The 22,978-nt window shown below is 54.0% G+C and overlaps 1 protein-coding gene across 8 annotated transcripts; it reads left to right on the forward strand.

Annotated features, from left to right (window-relative positions):
- The first annotated feature begins 242 nt into the window (after positions 1–242).
- Positions 243–22,694, forward strand: HEMK1 (HemK methyltransferase family member 1). 8 transcript variants are annotated; one of them, XM_059389808.1, is made up of 13 exons: positions 243–345; positions 1,129–1,273; positions 1,404–1,781; positions 2,071–2,162; positions 2,468–2,561; positions 6,612–6,746; positions 7,076–7,140; positions 7,413–7,462; positions 8,392–8,500; positions 9,323–9,418; positions 9,566–9,679; positions 22,010–22,112; positions 22,209–22,681. In XM_059389808.1, exons 3-12 carry the CDS (start codon positions 1,554–1,556, stop codon positions 22,107–22,109), a joined length of 1,083 nt encoding a protein of 360 aa, XP_059245791.1. In that variant the 5' UTR covers positions 243–345; positions 1,129–1,273; positions 1,404–1,553; the 3' UTR covers positions 22,110–22,112; positions 22,209–22,681. The 8 variants fall into 8 exon arrangements, with proteins under 8 accessions (XP_059245791.1, XP_059245789.1, XP_059245794.1 ...); XM_059389806.1 differs by having other exon boundaries at positions 273–378; XM_059389811.1 differs by lacking the exons at positions 22,010–22,112; positions 22,209–22,681 and adding an exon at positions 9,836–10,255 and having other exon boundaries at positions 273–378.
- Positions 22,695–22,978: the final 284 nt, after the last annotated feature.

Consider the following 22,978-nt stretch of genomic DNA (forward strand, 5'->3'; position numbering starts at 1 on the left):
CCGAGTTGTCGTCGCGAGCTGGAGCCATGTCCCTTCCGTGACCTTCAGGAAGAATCGAGGGTCCTGGCTCCCAGGGAACAACCTCCTATACACATCCATGCACTCTCCCGCGCGTGAGGCTGCGGACGTAACCACCTAGGCTTTCACAGCCTACCCAGCAGCCGGCTGGGAAGCCCGCAGGCGCTTCCCGAGTGGAATCCAGGAGCTCTAGGAACCCTGGAACTGGGTGTGGGAGCGGTCCACCCGAGCCCTTTCTCGGACGCGCCCACCCCGGAAGTAGGGCGTCGGAGGGAGCGCACCGCCGGTCACGCATATCCGGAAGCCGAGCCCGGGCGTTGTCTGCAGGTCGGCGGGCGGGCGGGGTGACTCTTCAGGCTGGTATGAGGAGAAATGGGAACCGCGAGGGGGGGGTCTCCTGGCCCCCTCCAAACCCCCGCTCCCCCACCCCGCGTTAGGTAGATGAGGAAACAGGCTTGGGGAGAGGCGGCCTCGCTTGGGGCATTAAAGATGCTTTGCAGAGCTGAGTGGGAAGCTGCGCCCTGGCTTGTGGACAGAGCCGCCTCTGGAGTCCGGAGGACCTGGGTTTGTGTCCTGCCTGGGACAGGTCTAGCTAGGTGATTTTAGGCAAGTCGCTTTCCCTCTTGGAGCCTCTTTTCCCTCCCAGCTTGACTTTGAAGATGTGACACCTAGCCGGTGCTCCGTACATGCTGGTTTGGACCTTGGTCTGTGCGAAGGGAAAGGGAACCGCTACTTTAAACCTTCTGTTAAACCTTGTTTGTGACAACTTAAATATAAAGTTAACAAAAATTGTCAGTTTTTTTTTTTTTTTATACCGGGCAATTAATGCTGACCTTTAGGATTATGAAGTCAAATGGGGGTGGGGAGGAAGAGTTTTAGCATACAAATCAGTCACAGCATGTCAAAAGCAAAGCCCCCAAGCAAAGGCAGCCTCCTCTGTCTTGTAATGTTAGTTAAGATCGTGTAACATAGAGTCCCTTCTGTGTGTTGAGCTGACTCCCAGGCACTTGATATTCATTGTCTAATGTACTGCTTGCTGTGGAGTTGGTGTTATTTTCCCCATTTCATGGAGGAGGACACTGGAACTTAGAAATGATGATTTTTCCCAAGGTCACACACGCTAAGACGGAACAGATCTGTTTAGCCCTCAAACGTGGGCCCAGACACATCGCCAGGGACTGAGCTTTGCATTCAGCCCACTTCAGCTAAAAACATGAAGAGAACATAACTGGTCAAGACAAGAAGAATCAAAAAGGTGGGCGAGGGTCTAAAATGGAGTTAAGGAGGTAGCAGAGCAAGAGCATGTCCTCCCTCTGGCAGCAGGTCAGAGGGGAGTGGGTCACACAATGCTCAGCTGCTCTCCTGGTTCTCCTTCCTCTCCCAAGGTGGCAGTCACATCCGGACCAGAGCCACCTTGAGGAGCCAGAGCCCGTGACCATCTCCGCCTGGTTGGAGCCAGTGCTCATATTTAGCAGCTGACATCACGAGGAAGATTAAGGGACCTGGAAACTCTTGAGGAGAGTCTTTCCCAGAGAATGGAGCTTGGGGGCCGAATTCTCTGGGCCTTTCTTTCTGGCCCCGGGAGGAGGGGAGGCACCAGGGGCTGGCCCTTCAGCTCATGGCAACCCCATCTGCCTCTAGCTGGGTCGTTGAATGCCACAGAGCTGGTCAGCCATTGGACTGCTATCTTTGAGAAGAGGGGCATCCCTGAGGCCCAGGCATCCAGTGAGTACATCGTGGCTCATGTCCTTGGAGCCAAAACAGTTAAGTGCAGTGTTGTCAAGAGGGGAGAAGAGTGGGGAGGGAGGACCCTGGGGAATAGCAGCCAGGCTTATCTGCCCCACAGAGAGTGCTGAGCTGAGAGTGATGGGAATTTTCTGAAGCAATGTCTGAAGTAGATCATTTATTCATCTAATGAACTATTATAGTATGTATCAGGCAGTAGGGGATCAGGGATGACCGAGATGGCCAGTGTTGGGCCCACAGTGTCCACATAAACCTGGGTCAGGCCCCTAGATCAGGAGCCAGATACTCACATTCTCTGTGGGGCAGTTTCAGAGCCTGAGACCAGTACTTTGCACCCAGCCTCTGACCCCTCGGCAGCTACAGTGTGTCCAGGAGCTGAGTAGCCTCCGATTGCAAAGGTGAGCACCGTGGGCCAGACCTGAGGGCTCTATGTGGGGAATAGCCCGATTAATTCATGGTCAGGAAGGAGGGAAGTATCTAAGGACTGGGAAGGTGTTGGTATGAGGTTTTGATGAGAGGGAGATCACATGAGTAGATAGGAAGAAAGGAGGGAGGGAAGGCCTTGGCTTGGCTCAGAGTCCCGGGGCACAGGAGGCATGACCCTACCTGACATTTTTGGTATTCCCCAATGGTATTTCTCAACCCAGTCATGGTCCTGTTGGTCCGGGCTCTGTCACTGATCACCCAGCTGCCCCCTATGCAGGATGCCTGTGCAGTACATCCTCGGGGAGTGGGACTTTCAAGGGCTCTGTCTGAAGATGGCCCCCCCAGTGTTCATCCCTCGTCCGGAAACAGAGGTAGGTGTGCCCCCAAGACTGGGCAGGATGGAGATGAGGGCGGGGTTTAGGGCACATGTCTTGCCCCAGACTTCCTCCAGGGGGCGCTGGGATCCCATGATTGTGGTTCTCAGAGTCCTTGCTGTTCTTTACCGGTGTCTCCGGGTTGTCTGGGTAGGTGGAGCCAAGAGTGCAGGGGTCTCCTGCTGGCCTCCTTGACTGTCCTCCTGTCCCAGGCCACTGCTCCAGTATGCCGGCCTGGCCCACCCAATCCATGGGGGAGTAAAATGCCCTCCTCCTTGTCAGGAGGCATAGGTGAAGTGGATAGAGTTTCAGCTGAACACTCAGAGGCATGGTACATCTATGTGACCTCAAGTCAGTGCCCTTTCTGGGCCCAGATGATAAGAGGGTTGGGCCTCCAGACTAGGGAGGAGATCTGTAAATTGGGGGTCCTTTTAGATCTACTGTATGGTCAGGTAATTACCTGTTGTCCCTCAAATTATTAGGACTAGGGATTGTGTGGCCCCAGCACGCTGTTCCTGGGTGAGGCACACCTATTCTGGGAGAGATGCTTTCTGTGGCCCTTCTTGGGCTTCCTCGTACCTTGTAGGGAGTGAGAGAGAGCAGAGCAGGTGGATGGAACTGTGTGGGGGCTGATGGACAAGCTGGAGGGCACTGAATTCTGAGGAGGGGTGTTTCTCAAAAGGTACTCAGGCATACGACCATTCTTGGGAAAGATGAGACTTCATTTACCCGCCCAAACAGGGACTCAGAGCCCCTCCTCACCTTCTTAGCCTCTCTCCCCCAGCTGAGAAACCCTCTGGCTGCATTCACTTCCCCATCATGTGGTTGAGAAGCCACGTCCTTGCCTAACAGCCCAATATTGGGAGGGACAGTAGGGAATCTGAGAACTTCCTGAAGTCACAGGGCTGCCAAGGGGAGGAGCATGGGGGCAGCCTTTGGGTTTTCTGACTCTGGGTCGGGGCCCCACACCTCCCATGAGGCTACACCATCTGAATTTGGACAAGCTGGGACAGGGAGCAGGATGTAGCCTGCCATCTGTGGCCTCTTGGGAGGCCACCTCGTGTCTTCCCCAAGCCTGTAACCTTGGCTGGGAGGTCACTTACTGCCTCCTGAGGCTGTCAAGGGTCAGGGCATGGGAAGGAGGCAACCATGATGACCTTTGAGTCCCCTCAGAGCTGACCCGGCATCAGCCATGTGCTCCAGAATTCTGAATGTCGGGTGTGGACTTCCGGCTCCCATATGGGGTTTCCCCCACCATTCCTGTGTGGGTCTGGGCCAGGAGAGCAGCTCTGCTCTAAGGGGGGTGGGAAGACAGAGGGGGAGGCTGTGGTTGGGAGGCTAGGTCCTCACCTCACTGTACAGACGTTTCTGAGAACTTGCCAGGTTTGCCCCAATGTGAAGCCACATGGGGGTGCTTTACCAAGAACTTGAGAGGACGTGGCCTGTGGCAGGGAGTAGGGAGAATGGGGGCAGGGGAGAGATCTTGGTGCCTGTGTACTTTCCATCCATTACAGGGCAATTTCTGATGACGGGGGCAGAAGTCAGAAATGTGAAGCTGTAGGTGGCGTGTGGCCCAGTGAGTTGGGCTTTCCCTGTGGGTGGCAAAGTGGCTCAGTCCTCAGCCTGGCAGTGTGTATAGTGGGAAAGCCAAGGCTGGGAGTGTGAGCCGTTCCTATCCAGCCTAGCGAGGTGAGGCTTTGGGGGGTGTAGGAGGCTCAGTACCTTGTCTGTGATTGGCTCAAGGGAGGCAATGCCACCCTTCTTGGGCTGCCCACCTAGAGCATCCTAATGGAGGATGCTGGCAGCACTCAGGTCCTCCTGAGGCCTGGGCCGACCTCTTGAGGGGATATGAGGTCCTGTTGAGACAGTGGCTTTGGCAGAGCCAAAAGCTGCCTGTTTCCCACATTCCCCCCCAATCCCCATCCCATCATGCTTTTGGATTCTTCCCTTACTTACCTGGAAGAAGTGCCCTGGGTCTCTGATCACTTGGCTTTCAGCCTTGCCTAAAGAGCCACCAATTTCAGGCTGATGGAGGCTGGAGGCTCTTCACTTGGTGAGGAGGAGAGTTTCTGGACTTTTATGGGTGGTCTCTACCCTTAGACCCCAGGTGGTCCCATAGCCAAGAGGATTCTCAAGTGGTCTGGACTGTAACAGAGGGGTTAGAGGGCACTGGTGGTGGTGGGGACCCAGTCTATCAGCGTCACGTCACCGGGGTGTTGTTCATATATATGGTATGTGTCTCTCAGGTCAAGGGTGCTTCTGAGGAGGCTAGCCAAGAGGTCATTTCCAACCAGAGTAGGTCTGTCTGTGGCCAGGAAACCAGGAGAGGCTCACAGCCCTGACGAGTCCCAGCTATCTGACCAACCAGTACGTGGTCAGTACGTGGCCTCAGCGCTGAGACCACAGTCCCCACCCTAGCCCTAGACTGCTTGCTCTATGTCAGTCCCAACGCTGAGGGTCCAGATTGCCACAGGTGCCCTTCCTGTCTCCAGCTGTGACTGGTACAGGCCTGGAGGGAGCAGGGGGGAGGAACAAAAAAGGTTGGACCCACTGGCCAAGTTCTACCTGTTTTGAACTTGCTGCCCTGGAGGCAGGTGAGCTCTCTGCTCTGGGGATTGGGAGACCTGGAAGAATGAAATCCCTTTTGGGATTCAGCACTGAGAAACTTCTATGGAAAATGGGTCTGAGCGATCTGGAGCCACTTCGCCAGACTGTTAACTTTGGAGATCTGGGGGGACCTGGTAGGGGTCTGAGACTAGTGGTGGTGGAAGCCACTAATGGTGGCTTCCCACAGCCGTTGAGAGCTTGTCAAATCCTTGGGAAGCAGCCAAGAGGCCACCTGAGGATCAGGCCTTGCCTCTGAGACATACTGTGATTGGTTAGATCCCTGGTCTTCCCATCATGGAGACTTCATTCTCGTGGGAGAGGAAACCTCATCCTAGACTTCAGACTCATGGTGAGGAGATCCATGAGAGAGAGCCTGGCAGGGGGTCAGGAAACCTTTCTGGAGGGCGTGGACCTCTTTATAGATGAGGGAAGCTGACCCCTCTGCCCATGCCTGGGATCCCAGGAGTCCCAATTACGGTGACTCTCCTAAGGCCTACCTTGGAGAAGAAAGCACACTGCCCTTCCCTGGCTCCGTGCCTGGCTACTTTGTCTCTCATTCCACTGCTCATTAGAACCAGTTGGCTTCTGGGCAGCAGCAGCTCTCCACTCTTACCTCTACCCCCTGTTGGCTTCCATGCACAGTCCCTGCAGGTGGCAGATGGTGGACAAAACTTGAAAGCCTTTTGTTCCGAAACTGACACTGTCTACAAGTGTCCCCCGGCCCCCAAGTGTGGTGCAGTCAGGCACTTCCATCACATCATGCCCACTTACCCTATGCCCTGTGTATACTGTGGCCCCTTCAGATATGAGGCTCAGGGAGGACTGTATTCTCCCTACCGTGCCCCACCCCTGTGAAGGGAATTCCCTGTCCTTTTGGCCTGGGAACCTCCCTGGGACCGTCCTAAGTTCAGCTCTGTGGAGAAGCTGGGGACATTCCGGCTCCTGATAATAGCCACCGTGAGCCGTAAGTTGGGCTCCAGAAGGGGCCTTGGCTTCCTCAATGGCTGGTTGTGAGGATCCAACAGATTAATGGAGGGAAAGCTCTGGAAGCAGGGCCATGCACAGAGGAAGTGGCCAGGGACCACCAGGCATGGTTCTTAGTATTGCCATGAGCCCAGAACGGGAGGCTGTCTGTGAAGGGCCAAGCTGGGGTTTATTGAACACTTAACCACGTACTGAGAATGGGATCCATGTTTCGGGAATGTGGTTCTGTGGTTTCATGAATGTGCCACCCCAACGAGGCTGGTTATTGTCAGCTGCTCACTTTTACAGATGGGGAATCTGAAGCAGGGAGAGGCAGAGTGACCTGCCCATGGCAGCCACCCCCGACTCCCATGCCCCACCTTCACACAGAGGCTAACCATGGTTGGGCTTCTGTGTCAAAACCCCGAGGGGAGCAGGGGGGCCCTAACTCTGATTCCAACCCCTCTGTCTCCCTAGGAGCTGGTTGAATGGGTACTGGAGGAGGTGGTCCGGAGCCCCTGTGTGGTGGGAGCCCAAGGTGGCCCCCTCATCCTGGAGGTGGGCTGTGGATCGGGAGCTATCGCCCTCAGCCTGCTGAGTCAGCTTCCCCAGGTGAGCCCCCTTGGCATCCTAGTGCACCACCCTGAATGGACTGGGACTGCCCCTCATTGTCCCCACTGACCCTCCCCCACTCATCTCTGCTAGAAGCACTTGAGAGAGATGTCCAGATGTGGGAGGACGGGGCTGCCCCCAGCCCATGACAGTCACAGCCTCTGATTCCCGTCCCCTTCTCTCTGGCCACACCCTGGCTACAAAGAGGGAGCAGCTTTGGGGTATTTCCCTTAATCTCTGGTAGAGGGATGGAGGAGGCTTCTGGTCTCCAAGCTTGGCTTCTTTGGGCACGTTGCCTCCTATGTACCCTTCGTTTGTTCTTGAGGCAGAGCCGAGTCATTGCGGTGGATAAGGGAGAAGCTGCCATCTGCCTGACCCAGGAGAATGCTCAGAGGTAGGTGGGCAGGGGGACGAAGGGGCAGGGTTGGGGAAGTCCAACTCTGGGGCATGATCTCAATCCCTGTTTAGTTATCATACTCACTGATACCTGCTTTCCACTCTGAAGAAAGGGAAGGTGGGGCCGGGTGGTCTGGCGTGGTTCCCACAGGGTTACGGAGGACAGTGGGCACCAGAGATCTATCAGTGTAAGAAGGGTTTATTCTCATAGTCCTGGTAGCCACAGGTGGGAGTCTCCCCTGTACTCACCCCCACTTCCCATCTCTCCAGGCTGCAGCTGCTGGACAGAATTCGGATCGTCCCCCTTGATGTAACCTTAGGTATCTTCCCTACTGATCTTCCTTGGGGTGGGGGCCCTATAGGCACATGGGCTCACTGGTCGCTCTGCAGAGATGGAAGGAGGGCTTCCCCACCATTCACTTATACATGCCCGCGTGCACACACATATGCACACATACATGGGTTTTCAGACCAAGGCAAGCCCCTGTTGCCTCGTGGGCTGACCTGACCCATGCAGACCCTGGCCAGAGGGTCTTTGTTACTTTCTGAAATCCCCGTAACTGAGGGGTTTTTAACTAGGGCTTGTTTGTTGTCAGGAAATAAGCAGAAACTCAAGAGAAAGCCTTTAGGACAAAATAGTTTAATACTTTTATACTTGCCTGCCCTGCCCTTGTCTAGCCCAGGAACGGTCCGGCTCAGCCACACCTTTGCAGAGTGTCCTTGGCTTCTTGCTCTGATTCTGGCTGTGTTACGTATCCACAGGGTCTTTGAGCCTTATATGCGTCCTCCCTAGAGTGTGGTACACCTGGTGTAGCGCATGGCACCTGGACGGAACCAGGAAACAGAGTTGCGAGGAACTGACTGATGAAAACCAGCTATGCCCTCCATACGCTCAGTCCATGCTGGCTAGGAGGCAGTGGACAGCAGAACCAGTGGGGCTGCAGAAGACAGAGGCCCTTGCTTTGCTCAAGCAATCAGAGAGGGCTTCCTGAAGGGAGAGGTTTTTGAGGAGGTTTTTTGACAGGAAGAAGAGAGGGCAGGGATATTCTAGGTGAAGAGCTGCCATCTCAGAATACACATGCTCCTGAGCAGTCTACTGGCTGGGGGCCATGGGCACTATATTGCAAGCCTGGGTTATCAGGTCCAGAGATGGGCTCAGGGTGTGGCTTGGGGAGGGGGACTACCCAAGAGAAATGGTGGCAGGTAGAGCTGCCACCCATTCCCTGTTGTGTGTTCCCTTTGACTGTAGAGGGGAGCTGGACACACCTCATGTCCTGGGGTCCCGTGGACCTGGTCGTCAGCAATCCTCCCTACATCTTCCACCAGGACATGGAGCAGCTGGCCCCTGAGATCCGCAGGTGCAGGGTGTGTTGGGAGGGAGGCTGGGCCCGAGAGGGCCTAGTGGGATGTGACTGTCCTGGGGAAGTACAGGGAGGGAGAAGGGACTGAAAGGGGCAGCGATGTTGAAAGAGAGGCTCATTCTGGAGCCCGCAGACCTGCTTGATTCAGCTTCTGCCTTCCTACTGAAGACCACTGGATAATATCTGAGCCTCATTTCTGAGCTTTGGAAGGGGAGTAGTAGACCTTTGCAGGGCCATGGGGAGGACCTAGCAGACTCACAAAGCAGATGTGATCTAGAGTACATAGTAGGTGCTCAGATGGGTATATCATTGTACAGAAGATTGAGGCTTGGAGAAGAAAGGTGCCTGGTCAAGGTCAAGTGGGGCTTAGCATGAAAGCTGGGACCAAGACCCTACCCCAGGCTTTGCACTGAGCCATCCTGTTCTCAAACGGGCTGAGAACCGGGGGTAGCCCAGGAGTCCTTGGACAAGGCAGCGGTAATGTGGGTCAGGGTGCTGATTCCTCTTTTTTAGGTTCTCAGGAGTGTTCTGGGTCAGCTCCAGGCCTCCCCAGACCAAGCATAGGAGCAGCCTTCTTGTGGGGAGACCCTCATACTCTGCTATCAGTCGGGGGGTTCACTGAGCAACCCAGCACTACCTGGTGGGGTGCTGCCTATAGGAGGTAGGAGACTCAGAGCTGCCATCTGGGGGCCTCCTCTTCTGGGCCCTCAGGTTTTCTGAAGCTGAGAGTGTAAGTTCCACACGGCCCTTTTGTGGAGGGCCCTGCTCAGCTCTTCCACACTCTTGAGAGGCTCTCACCTCCCTCTGTTTCCCCTTCAGCTATGAAGACCCACTAGCCCTGGACGGTGGGGCGAAGGGCATGGACATCATTACCCAGATCTTGGCCCTGGCACCTTCGCTCCTGAAGGACTCTGGGTATGGATAGGGCGGGTCTCCTGGGTCTGTCCCAGTGTGTACTGGGCCTGCCCTAACATTCTTACCCCACCTTTCTCAGCCCAGGCAATGCAGAAGTGCAGGTCCCAGCCCTGCCTGGTTAAGCTGACCCATTTCTCTCCCATGTAGGAGCATCTTCTTAGAAGTGGACCCAAGACACCCAGAGCTTGTTGGCAGCTGGCTTCAGAGCCGGCCTGACCTGTCCCTTGATCTTGTGGCTGTGCGCAGGGACTTCTGTGGGAGGTGAGCTCTCCCCACTCCACCCTACTCCAACTGCCACACTGGTCTTTCTACCCAGGCCATCCACAGCTCTGGCTGTAGGAAGAGTGTGCTGTTTCCACTTTCTGCTCATCCTCTGGGACCCGGGCAATAATTGGCCTTTTGCCCCTGTTTCCTTAGGCCCCGGTTCCTGCATATCCGGAGGTCTGGGCCACAGCGTGGCTGCCTTGCGGATGCCTGGGCAGGGCCCCTGCCTGCCAGAGTGCCTAGCTGATCGTTCTTCCTGGAATGCCACTTGGAGGGAGGTGATGGTACCTTCTAGAACCCAGACGCTTATGACATTTCTCATGGTTTTGTGATTCTACATTTCTGTATGTTCTGTATTTCTAGAAGACTTGGAGGTAGAAGTGAGGGTGAGGATGTCCTTCCTGGGGTGGCAGAGAACAGGGCACCCATAGTATGGCCCAGAGCTGAGCAGATCCAAGTTCCCGGTCTGGTTCCATCACATCAGTATGGCCAAGGGCAGGTTACTCAGTGTGTCTGTGGGTGGAATTGCCTTGGGGATGTTGGAAGATAGGGCCAATAAAAGGTTGAGAGACAAATAAGTAGTGATCTAATGTTTTGTTACTGTGATTTGTGGGTCGCCTGATCACTCATTCCCAGGCAGTGCTGGGGGTAAGAGCCTCCTCCTGCAGGTCTGGCCATGAGTCTCCCACCTAGTGGGGGTGTGGGAGCATGGTGTGGAGAAAGGCACAGGAGTGCTCTTCCTGGTCTTGGATACCAGGGGGCTTGGCACCGAGCAGCTCACTCCTGGGGTTTGACTAGCCCTCCATTGCCGTGGGTGTGCTCCCACACACTTCCCTGACTGGGCCTAGGCTCTGAGCACAGGAACGTCATCTGAGCTTCAGCTCAGAGCTGGTTGCCTGCTTGCTGGAGGGGAGTAGGAGGGGGCTGCACTATTCTGGTATCACATGTCCACACTGATTTAACGGAAGGCTTATGTCAGTGAGGAGTGAGCAGGTTTTATGTTTACTTTTTATTCTTATAGCTTCTGGCTAAAACATTCCTTCCAAATTGACCTTGGAGTTTCAGATAGCCCCTCTGTCCCTGGTTGGGGCTGGGGAGAGCGAGAAGCCTGGAAAAGTGGGCACCCGCTTGTGATCTCCACCCCAGCTCTTGTCTGTGCAGACTTGTAGCTGCCAGGAGGCCTAGAAGCCCAGCCCACCTGTCCATAGCAGCAGTGAACCTCCAGGTTGGCAGGTACTAATGTGACCATGCATCACGTTGTGTCCAGAGGAATGTGGCAGACCGAACTGGCTCATCCCACTAGTACTTCCAAGGGCCTGAGCTGGTGGTGCAGCAGCCAGAGGCAGTATGGTCTAGTGGGCGGCCTCCTGTTCTAGGGCTGTCTCCCCATCGGGAGCTCAGGCAGCTCCCTTCCCTGCAAGAAGCTGGCTGTCCTCTTTCTAGGGGCAGCACAAGGTAGCAGCCTCATGTGAGTGTCAGCCAGGTAGCATCTGTCGCCGGCATCCAAAGGTTCGCTTTCTGGCAGGCCCTCCCCAGGAAAAGACAGGGCCTGCCTGATATCTCATGTGGGGAGGTAGCCAGGTGGAGATGGGAAGCTAGGTCCCTGTCTTTGGGGGTCTCTACTGCTGGGGTCCTCCCTGGCTTGAATGGCTGCCTCCCCCCCACACGTACTGTGGCTGAGGCTCACATGTGCCTTAGCAGGGACCACATGGTAGCTCCCAGGGCTCCTGTATCCTGCCCCGTATCCCAGACCCAGCTGCATGGCCTCCTTTGAGGAGGAACAGAGACTCCCGGTCATGGCTGGCTGGAAGGAGCCTGGGAGGGGGCTGTAGGGCACAGCCAGAGTGAGGCTCCCGGCTTTCGGAGCCCCTTGTGCTTTTAGACCTCTGCCTGTGTGGGGCCTTACTGCTATTGCCCTCTTCCTCCTGCCTGTGCCCTTCTGCTCTTGCTGTCTTGAGCAGCATCTCAGGGCAAGTGCCCTGACCCGGCTGTCTTTTGCCCCTTGTCCCACAGCCTGGGCCACTCCTCAGCCAGTGCTGGCTTTCCTGATGGTCTCACCCTCCTGGCTTCAGACCCATCATTGAGGAAAGGTCTTGGCCAACATGTGGATATGACATGTGAGAACATGTGAGGAGAGTAACATTGTGAGGAGAGTAACAGTGTAGGGACAGCTGGGGTCACTGAAGCAGGAGCCACTTTTGGAGACAACCATTCCCAGAAAACCGTCAGGCCCCTCCTGTCCTTCCTCACAGGGCTTGAACGCCCTGAGGTCTAGGCCATAATGGCCATGGCTCTGCCTGGGGAAAGCCAGGCTCACCTGCCATATTGTCCCACCTTCCTGGGGCCAGAGCAAGAGATGCATTGCCCCCTGTAGCATGTGTCATAGAGCAGATGGTAGAGGCTTTTCAGGCCTCTGAGGTCTTGAGGGACATGCCTACTGCCCACCCAGCCTCCTTTAGCCAAGTCCTAAGCATGGCGGGGGCAAAGGAGTCCTTGACTGATGTTCTCGGAAAGCAGCTCCATCCCATCTGCTGACAGTTGAGGAAACAGGCTCTGCCTCACAGTTGGATGCTTGTCCTAACTGCCCATGGGTTTCTCCATGGGGGCCCATCTAGCTGTTCTATTGAAATGTGTCCCCCAAACCCTTTCCTGCCACCCGCCTGGAGCTGGACCCTGGGCCATTAACTGCTGCCAATCCTAGCCCTAAACCCTTGGCTGTCTCCTCATGACTTGACTGTGGTCACCATGTCCTGCAGAGTCCAGGTCTGAAGAGTTGGGGGAGGATGGCTGTGGGAAAGGACCCGCAGACCCTTTCAAGGCCCCGTCAGTGCTCTGAGTAAGTTTCCATTAGAACAGTGGGTGCCACTGCTGAACAGGCTTGGAGAACTGCTTTAACTTTTTCAGACCAGCATGTCCTTCTCTGTCCACCTTTGGATTCTTTAGTCTGCTGTCCCAGACCACAGCCCCCCCTGCAGAATTCTTAATCCCCTAAATACAACTCCTTCCCTTCACCAACTGTTCCTTTCATCAGGAGTGCCTTGCCCACCCCCACTAGTCCAAATGATCCCCTCCTTCAGACTCCAGCAGAAATGCTGCCTCCTTCAGAACACCCGCCCTGACCTCTCTGTTCTTCCCACCAGCCCCTAGCCCACATTTCTGCCAATACCAATGACATTCTGCCCCATCCATTTGAAAACCTCCCTCATCTCTATGTGTTTTCTAGAATGAAGCTGGGACTTCCTGTGCGGCTCACGTCTGATCTGACGGCAGCGTTTGCGTATTCTGGCCAGTAGGGAGAAGGCATGAGGGCCCAGCCTCCCACCCCAGCTAGACAGCTGTCCCGGGGGAGCCGCGGCTGCTAAAGGGCTGGAGTGCACCTGATCTGTGCCCAGCCTCTGCGCCAGGAGTACAGGCTGTCCTTGGCGGCCCCAGGGGCAGGTGCCAGGTTTCCTGGAGCTCTGGGCCCCAGCCAGCCTCCAGCCAGCATCTTGGCCCGAATAGCAGCCTGATCCCCCGTCACAAATAGAGTCCTGATCCTGGATCAGCCCTCTGGATGGGGCTGGAAGGGTCTGGGCATTGGCAAAGCAACCCTCCCCATCCTGTGGCAAATCGAAAAATGGCCCCAGAGATGCCTGTGTCCTAAATCCTCCCCAACCCTCTCAATGGGTTACTTTACATGGCAAAAGGAACTTTGTGGGTGTGATTAAGTTAAGGATCTTGAGATGGAAAGATTAGCCTGGGTTATTCAAATGGGTTCGGTGTAATCAGCAAGTGTGCATAGAAGAGCGGGGCCAGACTGTCCGTCAGAGGAGATGTGAGGTAGCAGAGCTTCCAGACAGCTAGAGAAAAGGGCTGGGAGCCAAGGAATGCAGACAGCCGCTAGACGCTGGCAAGGGTGATGAAATGGATTCTCCCCTAGAGCCTCAAGAAAGACTAGAATCCTGCCAATACCTTGATTTTCACCTAGTAAAACTAATTTTGGATTTCTGACCTCCAGAACCGTCAGATGACAAGTTTGTGTTGTTTTCAGCCACCCCATGTGTGCTGATATGTTACTGCAGCGATAGGAAACTAATTCAGACTACGGTGCCTGAAGTGAGGTGCTGCTTTAACACATGCTTAAAAAGGGAAGTGGCTTTGGCAATGGGCAGGGGCCGGAGGAATTTTGCGGTGTGTGATAGATTGCCTTGAATATCTCTGAGAGGTGGGGTGGCTGGGGTAGGGAACCCTGCTCCATCTGGAGACCTAAGCTGCCCAGGCCTCTTACTCACAGGTCTCGCATGGCCTACAGCTGGCCCGTACAGTGAAGAGACTAGGATAGTGCTCTGGGTGGGCCCTGGAGAGGCTGACCTGGCACCAGGAGTAGCTAGGGAATGAGACTGCGATCAGGGGAGGGGAAGCGAGGCTGGTTTGCACCGTCCATCTCCAGTGGCCTTCAGAGAGGATCTCAGAGACTGGATCTAAGCCTGGTTCTGGCCCCCGTGGAGTCATGTGGCTAGCCCAGCACCTCTTGAGAATGTGAGGATGAGCAGGGGCCCTGCCCTCTCTGGGTTGCAGGTACATCTGTGAAATGGGCATGGCGGTCCCTGACTTCAAGCTGATGGACCTGACCCTGCCGTGTAAGCTATGGTGAGCTTGGCTCCTTCCAGCCACCTGCAGGGCCCAGCTTCTGCTACAGGCCTAGACTGGGCTCTGTGGCTCAGATAGAATTAAGTCATTCCTGGGATTTTCATCCTATGGTTCCCAGAGCTGAAATGACCAACTAGAGTCTTTGACCCTGTCCTCTCTGGGCTAGGACCAAGACTCCACTTTTGCTGAAGGGGACTCAGGGCCTCTGGAGACGCCACCCCACCTGGCGAAGGCCTGGGGCTCCTGAAGCCACAGCCCCAACTCAGGGGCCGCAGGGAGAGCTACTGGGAGGCCAGACATGGGCTGGTGTGGCTCCTGGCAAGTCTGAGACTGGATTCTCCTGATACGCTTTGGATGAAGCCCGGGAGGGCCTGATGTCCACTCCCTGATCCTCTTTCTAAACAGAAGGAAGGGGGTTACTCAGGGTCACATAGCACTTGCCTCCTAACTCCTGGTGCAGTGCTCTCAGCCTCCCTTGCTGCCAAGGGCCTGGGTTCATTTACTTGGATGGTGTGGCTGTTTTCATACAACTCTTCAGGTAGCTCCTATGGCAACTCCTGATGGTAGCGCAACCATTGCTGAGGGGTTGGATAGAGAAGGGAGCGGCCTGGGCCACAGTGGGGCCCATGACTGACAGGAGCCCGGGGTGCCTGGAGCCACCATACACTGGGGCATGGGGGAATAGGGCCAGTCAGCTTAAGGGTGTGGAGTGCCCTCAGGACATCCCAGAGGCAGTGTTGGGCAATGGATGGGCTTCGGGAGATCCAGATACAACAGGCAGGGGCAGAGTTCAGAGGCAGACCTTGAAGCAAACTTGAGAAGACCACTCTCCCATGCCTGAATACGGCCAGCAGCTGTAACCGGGCATCTCCATGTGCCAGCTGGTACCAGGCGCAGCACACCCTGGCGTCAGTACTGTCCGCATGTCAGGAGTGGCTTTCTTGGTCCCTAGAGAGGTGGAGAGACTGAGGCTTAAGTTGCCCAATGTCACACAGCCAGGAAGTGGCCATGGTTGGGGTTTGAACCCAGTCCTCTGATCCCCCAGCTGGGGTCCCGGTGTGGGGGCCACCGGTGTGGGGGGAGGGGTTGAGCAGGCCCTGGAAGCTGACCGAAGCTCAGGGCCTCAGTTCCCAGAGAGGCTCCCATACCTATGGGCAGGGGAGCGGCCAGGCTCACCTGGGCTACCAGGCAAAGGGGAAAGTGGCGAATTGTCCAGAAACTGCAGATGTAAAGCAAGCTTCCTTCCCTCCCAGGTGCACAGCTTTCATACTAAGCAGGGGAGGAACTAGGTGAAGGGCCCTGTGTGCAGGGCAGGGGAGGGCAGTGAGAAGGGCTGCTACCAAAGGGGACTGATGTCCTTGGCTCGTGGCGTGGGGCTGACAGACCCCAGACTCTGCTTCTCGGCTGACAGGGGGAAAGTGAGTCCCCGCTCAGCAGGAGCGGGGTGAAGCATGTTGTGGCCAATGAGGCATTTTAGGTCCCCAGGTTGGGGGGGGGCGTTCTGGAAGGAGGTGCCCGCTGGATATGCCTACCACACTTGTTGAGGCTGTTGCACAGCTCAAGAACTGACTACAGGTCCCTGCCTCTGCCTGCATGGAAGTCTGCCTTCTCTCCCACATTCCGCCCAGCCACTTGGAGCCATGGGGATGGTTCTTTCAAACCAAGTTTCAAGTGGAACTCAAGTATGTATTTTTACAGAGAAAAAAGTCATATCTTACATATAACATTATTATTATTTTTAGAAGATTGATTTATTTGACAGAGAGAGAGAGGACAGGTCGGTGGAGGGACAGAGGGAGAAGCAGACTCCCCGCTGAGCAGGGAGCCATACGCAGGACTCAATCCCAGGACCCTGAGATCATGACCTGAGCCGAAGTCAGCTGCTTAACCGAATGAACCACCCAGGCGCCCCAAACATAAATTTATTTTGAAAGTTCACATTCTCAACATTTTCTCAGCATTAAGTCCATCAAGAACAACAGTGAGGGTGCCTGGGTGGCTCAGACAGTTAAGCATATGCCTTCAGCTCAGGTCATGGATCCCCAAGTCAGGCTCTCTGCTCAGCAGGGAGTCTGCTTCTCCTTCTCCCTCTGCCTGCTGCTCCCCTGCTTGTGCTTGCTTTCTATCAAATAAATAAATAAAATATTTTTTAAAAAATAGCAGTGAACACACGTTTGAATTGGGGGCTGGGATAGTCTTATGTCAGCCTCGGAGATCCATTCCTTTCTGTGTTTGATTTTAGTGACACAGGACAAAATGACCCCCTAACCCTCACAGATAAGTGGTCACAAGTGTTGGCAGTGTTTCTGAAGGCTGCCTCGCAGTCTCTCATTCACAGGGACAGCAGGAGAAGCCTTATTTCAAGCTGAGCGCAAACCTGGTTCTCTGGACACAAGCGTCATAATTTGGTGGTGTGCCCGTTTGAGTCTGTGTGTGGTCTTTTATTTTTTAAAAGATTTTGTTTTTATTTATTTATTTGTCAGAGAGAGAGAACTAGCACAACCAGGGGGAGCAGCAGGCAGAGGGAGAAGCAGGCTCCCCGCTGAGGAAGGAGCCTGATGTGGGGCTCGACCACAGGACCCTAGGATCCTGACCTGAGTTGAAGGCAGATGCTTAACCAACTGAGCCACCAAAGTGTCCCTGTGTGTGATTTTTTAAAAAATTGGGCTCTTTATAATAACTAAAAATATGAAAAGACAGGGAAAGCAAGAGAAAGAAAAGGAAAGGAGGAAGGGAAAGGAAGGAGGAGGGAACTCATGGGGTTTCTTTGGGTTCTTGGGACGCCAGCCTCTGCCGCTGCCTCTCCTGGGAAATCTGCCCTGGCTGCTTTAGCCCTACCCATCCTAGAGATTCCCAGAGCCGCCTTTCACCTAGCATCTGTCTCACCAAGCGAATCGGGCCCATCCGCTCCTGAAAAGTCTCAGGATCCCACAAGCCCCTCTTGGCTCCAGGGTGGACGTTCCAGGTACTCAATCCCTGGTTCTGGGGCAGGGAAGAAGGCTCCGAGCAGGGACAGGGACGAGGAGCTTCCCTGGGCTCTGTGGTGGTATCTTCAGGAGTGAAAGGACTGGGGAACCCAGTGCCCCTGAAAGCCTGGGGTTTCTGTAGTTCTGGGTACCTTCATTTCTGGGAACTTGCTGTGCTTTGGAAAGAGAGAAATGAGAAGCAAAACCCTAGGGCCCAGCACCCCCCTCCTTCCTGCCTTCCTTCCGCTGAGTCACAGCCAAGAGCCCAGTACCTCAGCCTCCTCTTGGGGCCGCTTGGGTGGGGTGGAATTCGGGGTCACGTGAGGATGCAGCATCTGGGACAAGTCCTCTTTTCCTGCCAACATCCTCTGTGAGGTTGCTGGGCTGAGGCTACTTCCGAAGCTTGGGGAAGGGGTGACTGAGGTCTTTATCTGGCCTGTCTCCCCTCCTATTACCAGGCCCATTGTTTACCTGTAAGCATTGAGCACCAACTGTAAACCAAGCCAGGGGGTGGGGCGGTTCATGTGGGGTCCTGTCATTGAGGAACTTGTGGACTTGGGCAGGGACCCCTGACAGGACCCCAGTGTGTTTGCTCTGGTCAGCAATGGGGAGCCATGGGAGCCTTTAGGCTCTGAGAGAGCACATCACACACACACATCACAGAGACCTGTATAGCCCTCCCCAGGGACCCATGTGCACATGCATATGAACAGGTGTGGGACTGGAGCATTTGGGTCCACATCCATGATCACAGGTGTCCATGCAGGGCCTCCCATGGTTGGGGGAGTTTGAGGCTCTGGGAGTCAGGCCAGGACCTTGTGTTTGTGTGTGGGGGAGTGTCACCCTGTCTTGGAGGCCCAACCACTGTCTCTGAGTCATGGTAGCCCACGGGAGCCTGAGGACTGTGCCCCTATTTCATGGGAAAGAAAGCGAATGTCCAGAGAGGGCCCATGCCTCGGCCAGGATCCCATGGCAAGTTAGGGGAGATCTGGGAGCGAGGGAGTCAGACCTGGGTGCCTTGCCCACATCCCTGTCCTCTTCGACCTGGCACTTGGGGCTTGACACCCCCGACGACCACACTGCATTAAACTCTGGGAGATGACATTGGTGATCCTCCCAGCAAACTCACCTGAGGACCAACCCTAGATACCCTAGGGTTTATGGACCATTTCTGGGGGTTTCCCACATACCCCGTCTCTGGTTGGGCCGTGCTAGATTCTTGGAATGCTCTCGCTTTCGGCCTCTCCCTCTCTGGTACTTGAATGATACCCAGACTTCCATATTCTAATTAAATGCTTCCTCCACTTCTCTGACCCCGTGGAAGGTTCTCCTTCCTCTGGATTCCCCTGAGCGTCTTCCCCCTTATTTCCACCTCCTGTTTGTCCACCTACTAAGCATAAAATTGGTCTCTAGAGGCCTAGGCTGGCAGTGGAGGGTCCTTGAGGCAGAGACAGTGGGAGCCACACCCAGGCCTGCCCAGCCCTTTAGACTTTGCCCTTCACCAGGTTGGGCCTGGGACAAGGACAGGAAGCTGCCTCTCCTGGGTATCATCACCTGTCCCCAACTCTGCTCCTTCTCTGATGGCCCAGCCAGGCCCCATGTGTCTGTGTCCTCTGAGGGAGGAGAAGACTGCCCACTGACAGAGAAGGCTTGGAGCAGTGCATTCGAGGCAAGATGGGTCCCTCCGAGTTAGCCATTCCAAGTTGTTTTTATTCCTCCATGCCCAGAGCCTGTGCCCGTGTTTGGCCAGATGAAGGGTGGGGGCTGACCATGTGTACAGAACCCTCAGGTTTGGTGGCTGCTGTTATTTCATTAAATGGCCCTGGACCGAGTTCTCTGCTCCTTTGCAGAGCTCTTCCCTTCCACTTGGTCTCGGGAAGGGGCCAGAGGGGCTGCCTTCGCCCCACGAGGCTGTAGGCACCATCACTGCCTGGCCATGCCCTCATTCCTCCCCATCCCTGAGAGCTAAGAATTATGTCCAAGGCTACAGCTACTGGCTTTGCTCTGTCTTCGGGCTTGGACCCAGCCGGCCCAGCCTCTGGGACAGCCAACTTGCATGCAGCCTCTCGTGCAGGGGCCCAGCGCGGGGAGGACGTCAGGGTCCTGCCTGTGCACCTGGCTCGGAGCCCTAGAGAAAGTTTGGTGGGTTATGGGGGGTAAGGGGATAAAACAGTCAAGAGGAAGGTGGTTTTCAGTTTCTCACGCCTCATTTCCTCCCCTGGCTCTCGGAGGCCCATGCCCCTCGTGAAAAGTTAGCTTTGCTGCTTATCTGTCATACAGTGTTTGTTGTTATTTATTATATGGGGGGATGGCCTAACTGGTTCTTGCAGATGCGTGGGAAAGCTGTTAATTTATGTGGTTTATCTTTTTTTTTTTTTAATTATTTTTATTTATTTGTTTGACAGAGATCACAAGTATGCAGGGAGGCAGGCAGAGAGAGAGGAGGAAGCAGGCTCTTGATGCGGGGCTCGATCCCAGGACCCTATGATCATGCCCTAAGCCGAAAGCAGAGGCTTTAACCCACTGAGCCACCCAAGCCCCCTATGTGGTTTATCTTATAACTCCACTTCTTGGCTCCTTATAGTTCTGTTGTTTGTTGCTTTTCTTGGATTTTTTTTTTTTTTCATTTAAATTTTAGTTAAGCATACAGTGCGATTTGGCTTTTGGAGTAGAATTCAGTGACCCATCCTTTACATACAACCCCAGTGCTCATCACAAGTGCCCTCCTCTGTGCCCATCCCCCACCCACCTCCCTTCAGCAACCCTCAGTTTGTTCTCTGTCCTTAAGAGTTTCTTATGGCTTATTTCCCTCCTCTCTTTTTTTCCCCTCCTTCTCATATGTTCATCTGTTTTCTTTCTTAAATTCCACATTAGTGAGATCATAGGGTAGCTTCCTTTCAATTTCCTACATTGGTATTCTACCACTGAAAATGACACACTTGTCTTTTTCTTTCTAACATTTATAGCTCTTACTTATTTTCCTTGTCTTTTGGCTTGGCTAACATCTTCAATATAATATTGAAAAATGGTGATGGCTAGAACCCTTATTGTATCTTGTTTCCCATGTATGGAGTGATGCCTCTGGTTCCTCCCTCTCCAGTGCACTCACTTTGGTATTGGAGAGAGACAGTCTTTCTCTAGTTAAAGGTGGCTCTGTCTAGTCCTAGCTGACTCCTTTTTGCTCACTTATTTTATGTTATTTATTTAATTTTTTTAAAAAAGATTTTATTTACTTATGGAGAGAGAGAGAGAGGAGAATGAGCAGGGAGAGAGGGAGAAGCAGGCTCCCCTGCTGAGCAATGAGCCCAATGCGGGACTCGATCCCAGAACCCCGAGATCATGACCTGAGCCAAAGGCAGCTGCTTCACTGACTGAGCCACCTAGGTGCCCCTGCTTGTTTATTTTAGAAGCTTCTTTATTTGCATCATTTGTGCAATAAAAACTAAGTGAATGTTTGCTGATGTCAGGCTTACCCTTGGTGCCAGGGTATGAGGGAAAGATTGGTGCAGATGCTCTTTATACAGAGCTCACGGCCTAGTGGAAGATAGAGGGAAGGAAATGGGCCCTTGTCCTTGGACCACACGGCATGCACTTGACGGCAGTCTGCTCAGCACTGTGCGGGGCATTGAGGGCAGGGAGCCCTGGGGATGGGCAGTATTCAGGTGAGGCCCTGCTTCCCTGGAGCCCTGGTGGGGCCAGAGACTCTCCCAACTGAAGTTCCCACACAGCAGCTGCCATGTGGCCTGAGGCCTTCTCTGATGCATAGGGCAGCTTGGTAAGTGGCTGAAAGTTCATCCTCTGGAACAGCCCTAGGCTGGGGAAGGTGGGGGTTGGCTATACACTCCCGCTTACCCACTCCTTGGGTGGGGCAACTGTGAGGTATGTTCTACTCCATCTCTCAACTAAGGACAGTGCCTCGGTGGCCCACAGGGGATCCCACTCCTTAACACACCTGGCTAAGTGTCTTTTCTTTCCCTGCCTCACTTCTCTCCTGTATGTCAGGAACTAGGAAAGCCTTGAGATTTTGCCCCACTTGCAGGCTAACAAGTTAGCCCCTTATATTCCCACCGCTGCTGGCAGAAGGTACCAGACTCATGGTTCAGAAATAAGGGTCAGTTTGTTACAGTAACAGCAGGATCAGCATTTTCTTGCACTGCTTCCCCAGTTCCCACAGGGGGACCCGGGAAGCACCAGCAGGTGCCCGCATGTGCAGTGGGTTTGCATTTCAAGAGAGGAGCCCCGGAGTCCAGGGCCTGAATGTTTTATAATAGGCTGCCAGCAAACTCGCCAACCTTGGCCTAAGAGGGTCTTCGCTGTGCTGGGCAAGAAAGAAAGCTGCTTTTTTCCATAGAGGGAGATACTCTCTGTTTTCTAAGGCTCTTCAGTATAATAATCACCCTTGAAAGGATTGTGTGGACAAGGGAGTTATTGCCTCTACAGGCAAGGATACAGAAGTGGGAGAGAACCATGGAGACTTATCTCACAACACTCTACTGGTGAGTTGTAGTTTCTGAGATCAAGACCTGAGCTGAGATGGAGTCAGTTGCAGAACCGACTTGGCCCCTCAGATCCCCCCTACTGTTGGTTCTTGGCATCACCTCCCAAATAAACTACTTGTATTTGGATCCTTGTCTTAGGGCCCACTTCTGGGGGAGCCCCTCCGCCACGCCCAGGCAGGGAGATGACACTAAAAGGCATTGATGGATTTCTGATGGGACTCTCCTTTTCCCAGACAGACCTGCCCTGCAAATGATTCAGGGGAGCGCATGAAAGAAGAAGAGGTTTCCTCACCCAGAATCGATACTGTTGTGACCCCAAGGGAAGTGCTCTAAAGGGTATGCTCTTACGGTTTCCTTTTTCATGTGTAAATATTTAACATATATGGTGGTTCCTATCTGACATAGACATTGGACTTTTCTTTTTTTCCAAAGCATTCCAGTACCGTTTACTGGATATTGTGCCCGGTCTCTTGCTGCTCTTTTCTCATCTGCCTAGAGCCTGTCATTTACATCATATCACCAACACACAAAGGATCAATTCACAATAAATGGACTAAGAATATGTGGGCATCACCATCCCTGGGGATCTGACACTCAGCACAGGCACAGTGTGAGGCAGACCCAAACACCAACTTGGGATGACACCATTTGGGCCCGAGGGACATGCAGGGAGGTTGTGACCCTGCCTCAGAGTTCACCGAGGATGTGACTGTGAATTGGGAAGGCTTATTTCTATAAAAAGAGTTAACAGCAAATAAAAATTTCAAAAAGTTAAATAAAATTTTAGTTTTAAGTCTTTTTTATTTAAATGTTAACATTAGGGACGCCTGGGTGGCTCAGTTGGTTAAGCAGCTGCCTTCGGCTCAGGTCATGATCCCAGGTCCCTGGAATGGAGTCCCGCATCGGGCTCCTTGCTCAGCGGGGAGCCTGCCTCTTTCTCTCTCTGCCTCTGCCTGCCTCTCTGCCTACCTATGATCTCTGTCTGTCAAATAAATAAATAAAATCTTTAAAAAAAAACAACAACAAATAAATGTTGACATTAGTTCATTGTAACTTGTAACATATATTTTGCCTTTTAATTTTACCAGTTTCGATTATGGTTAAAATAGCCTTTTGGAGGGCGCCTGGGTGGCTCAGTGGGTTAAGCCTCTGCCTTCGGCTCAGGTCATGATCCCAGGGGCCTGGGATCGAGTCCTGCATCG

The sequence above is a fragment of the Mustela nigripes genome, chromosome 2 (genome assembly GCF_022355385.1).
Source record: "Mustela nigripes isolate SB6536 chromosome 2, MUSNIG.SB6536, whole genome shotgun sequence".
NCBI lineage: Eukaryota > Metazoa > Chordata > Mammalia > Carnivora > Mustelidae > Mustela > Mustela nigripes.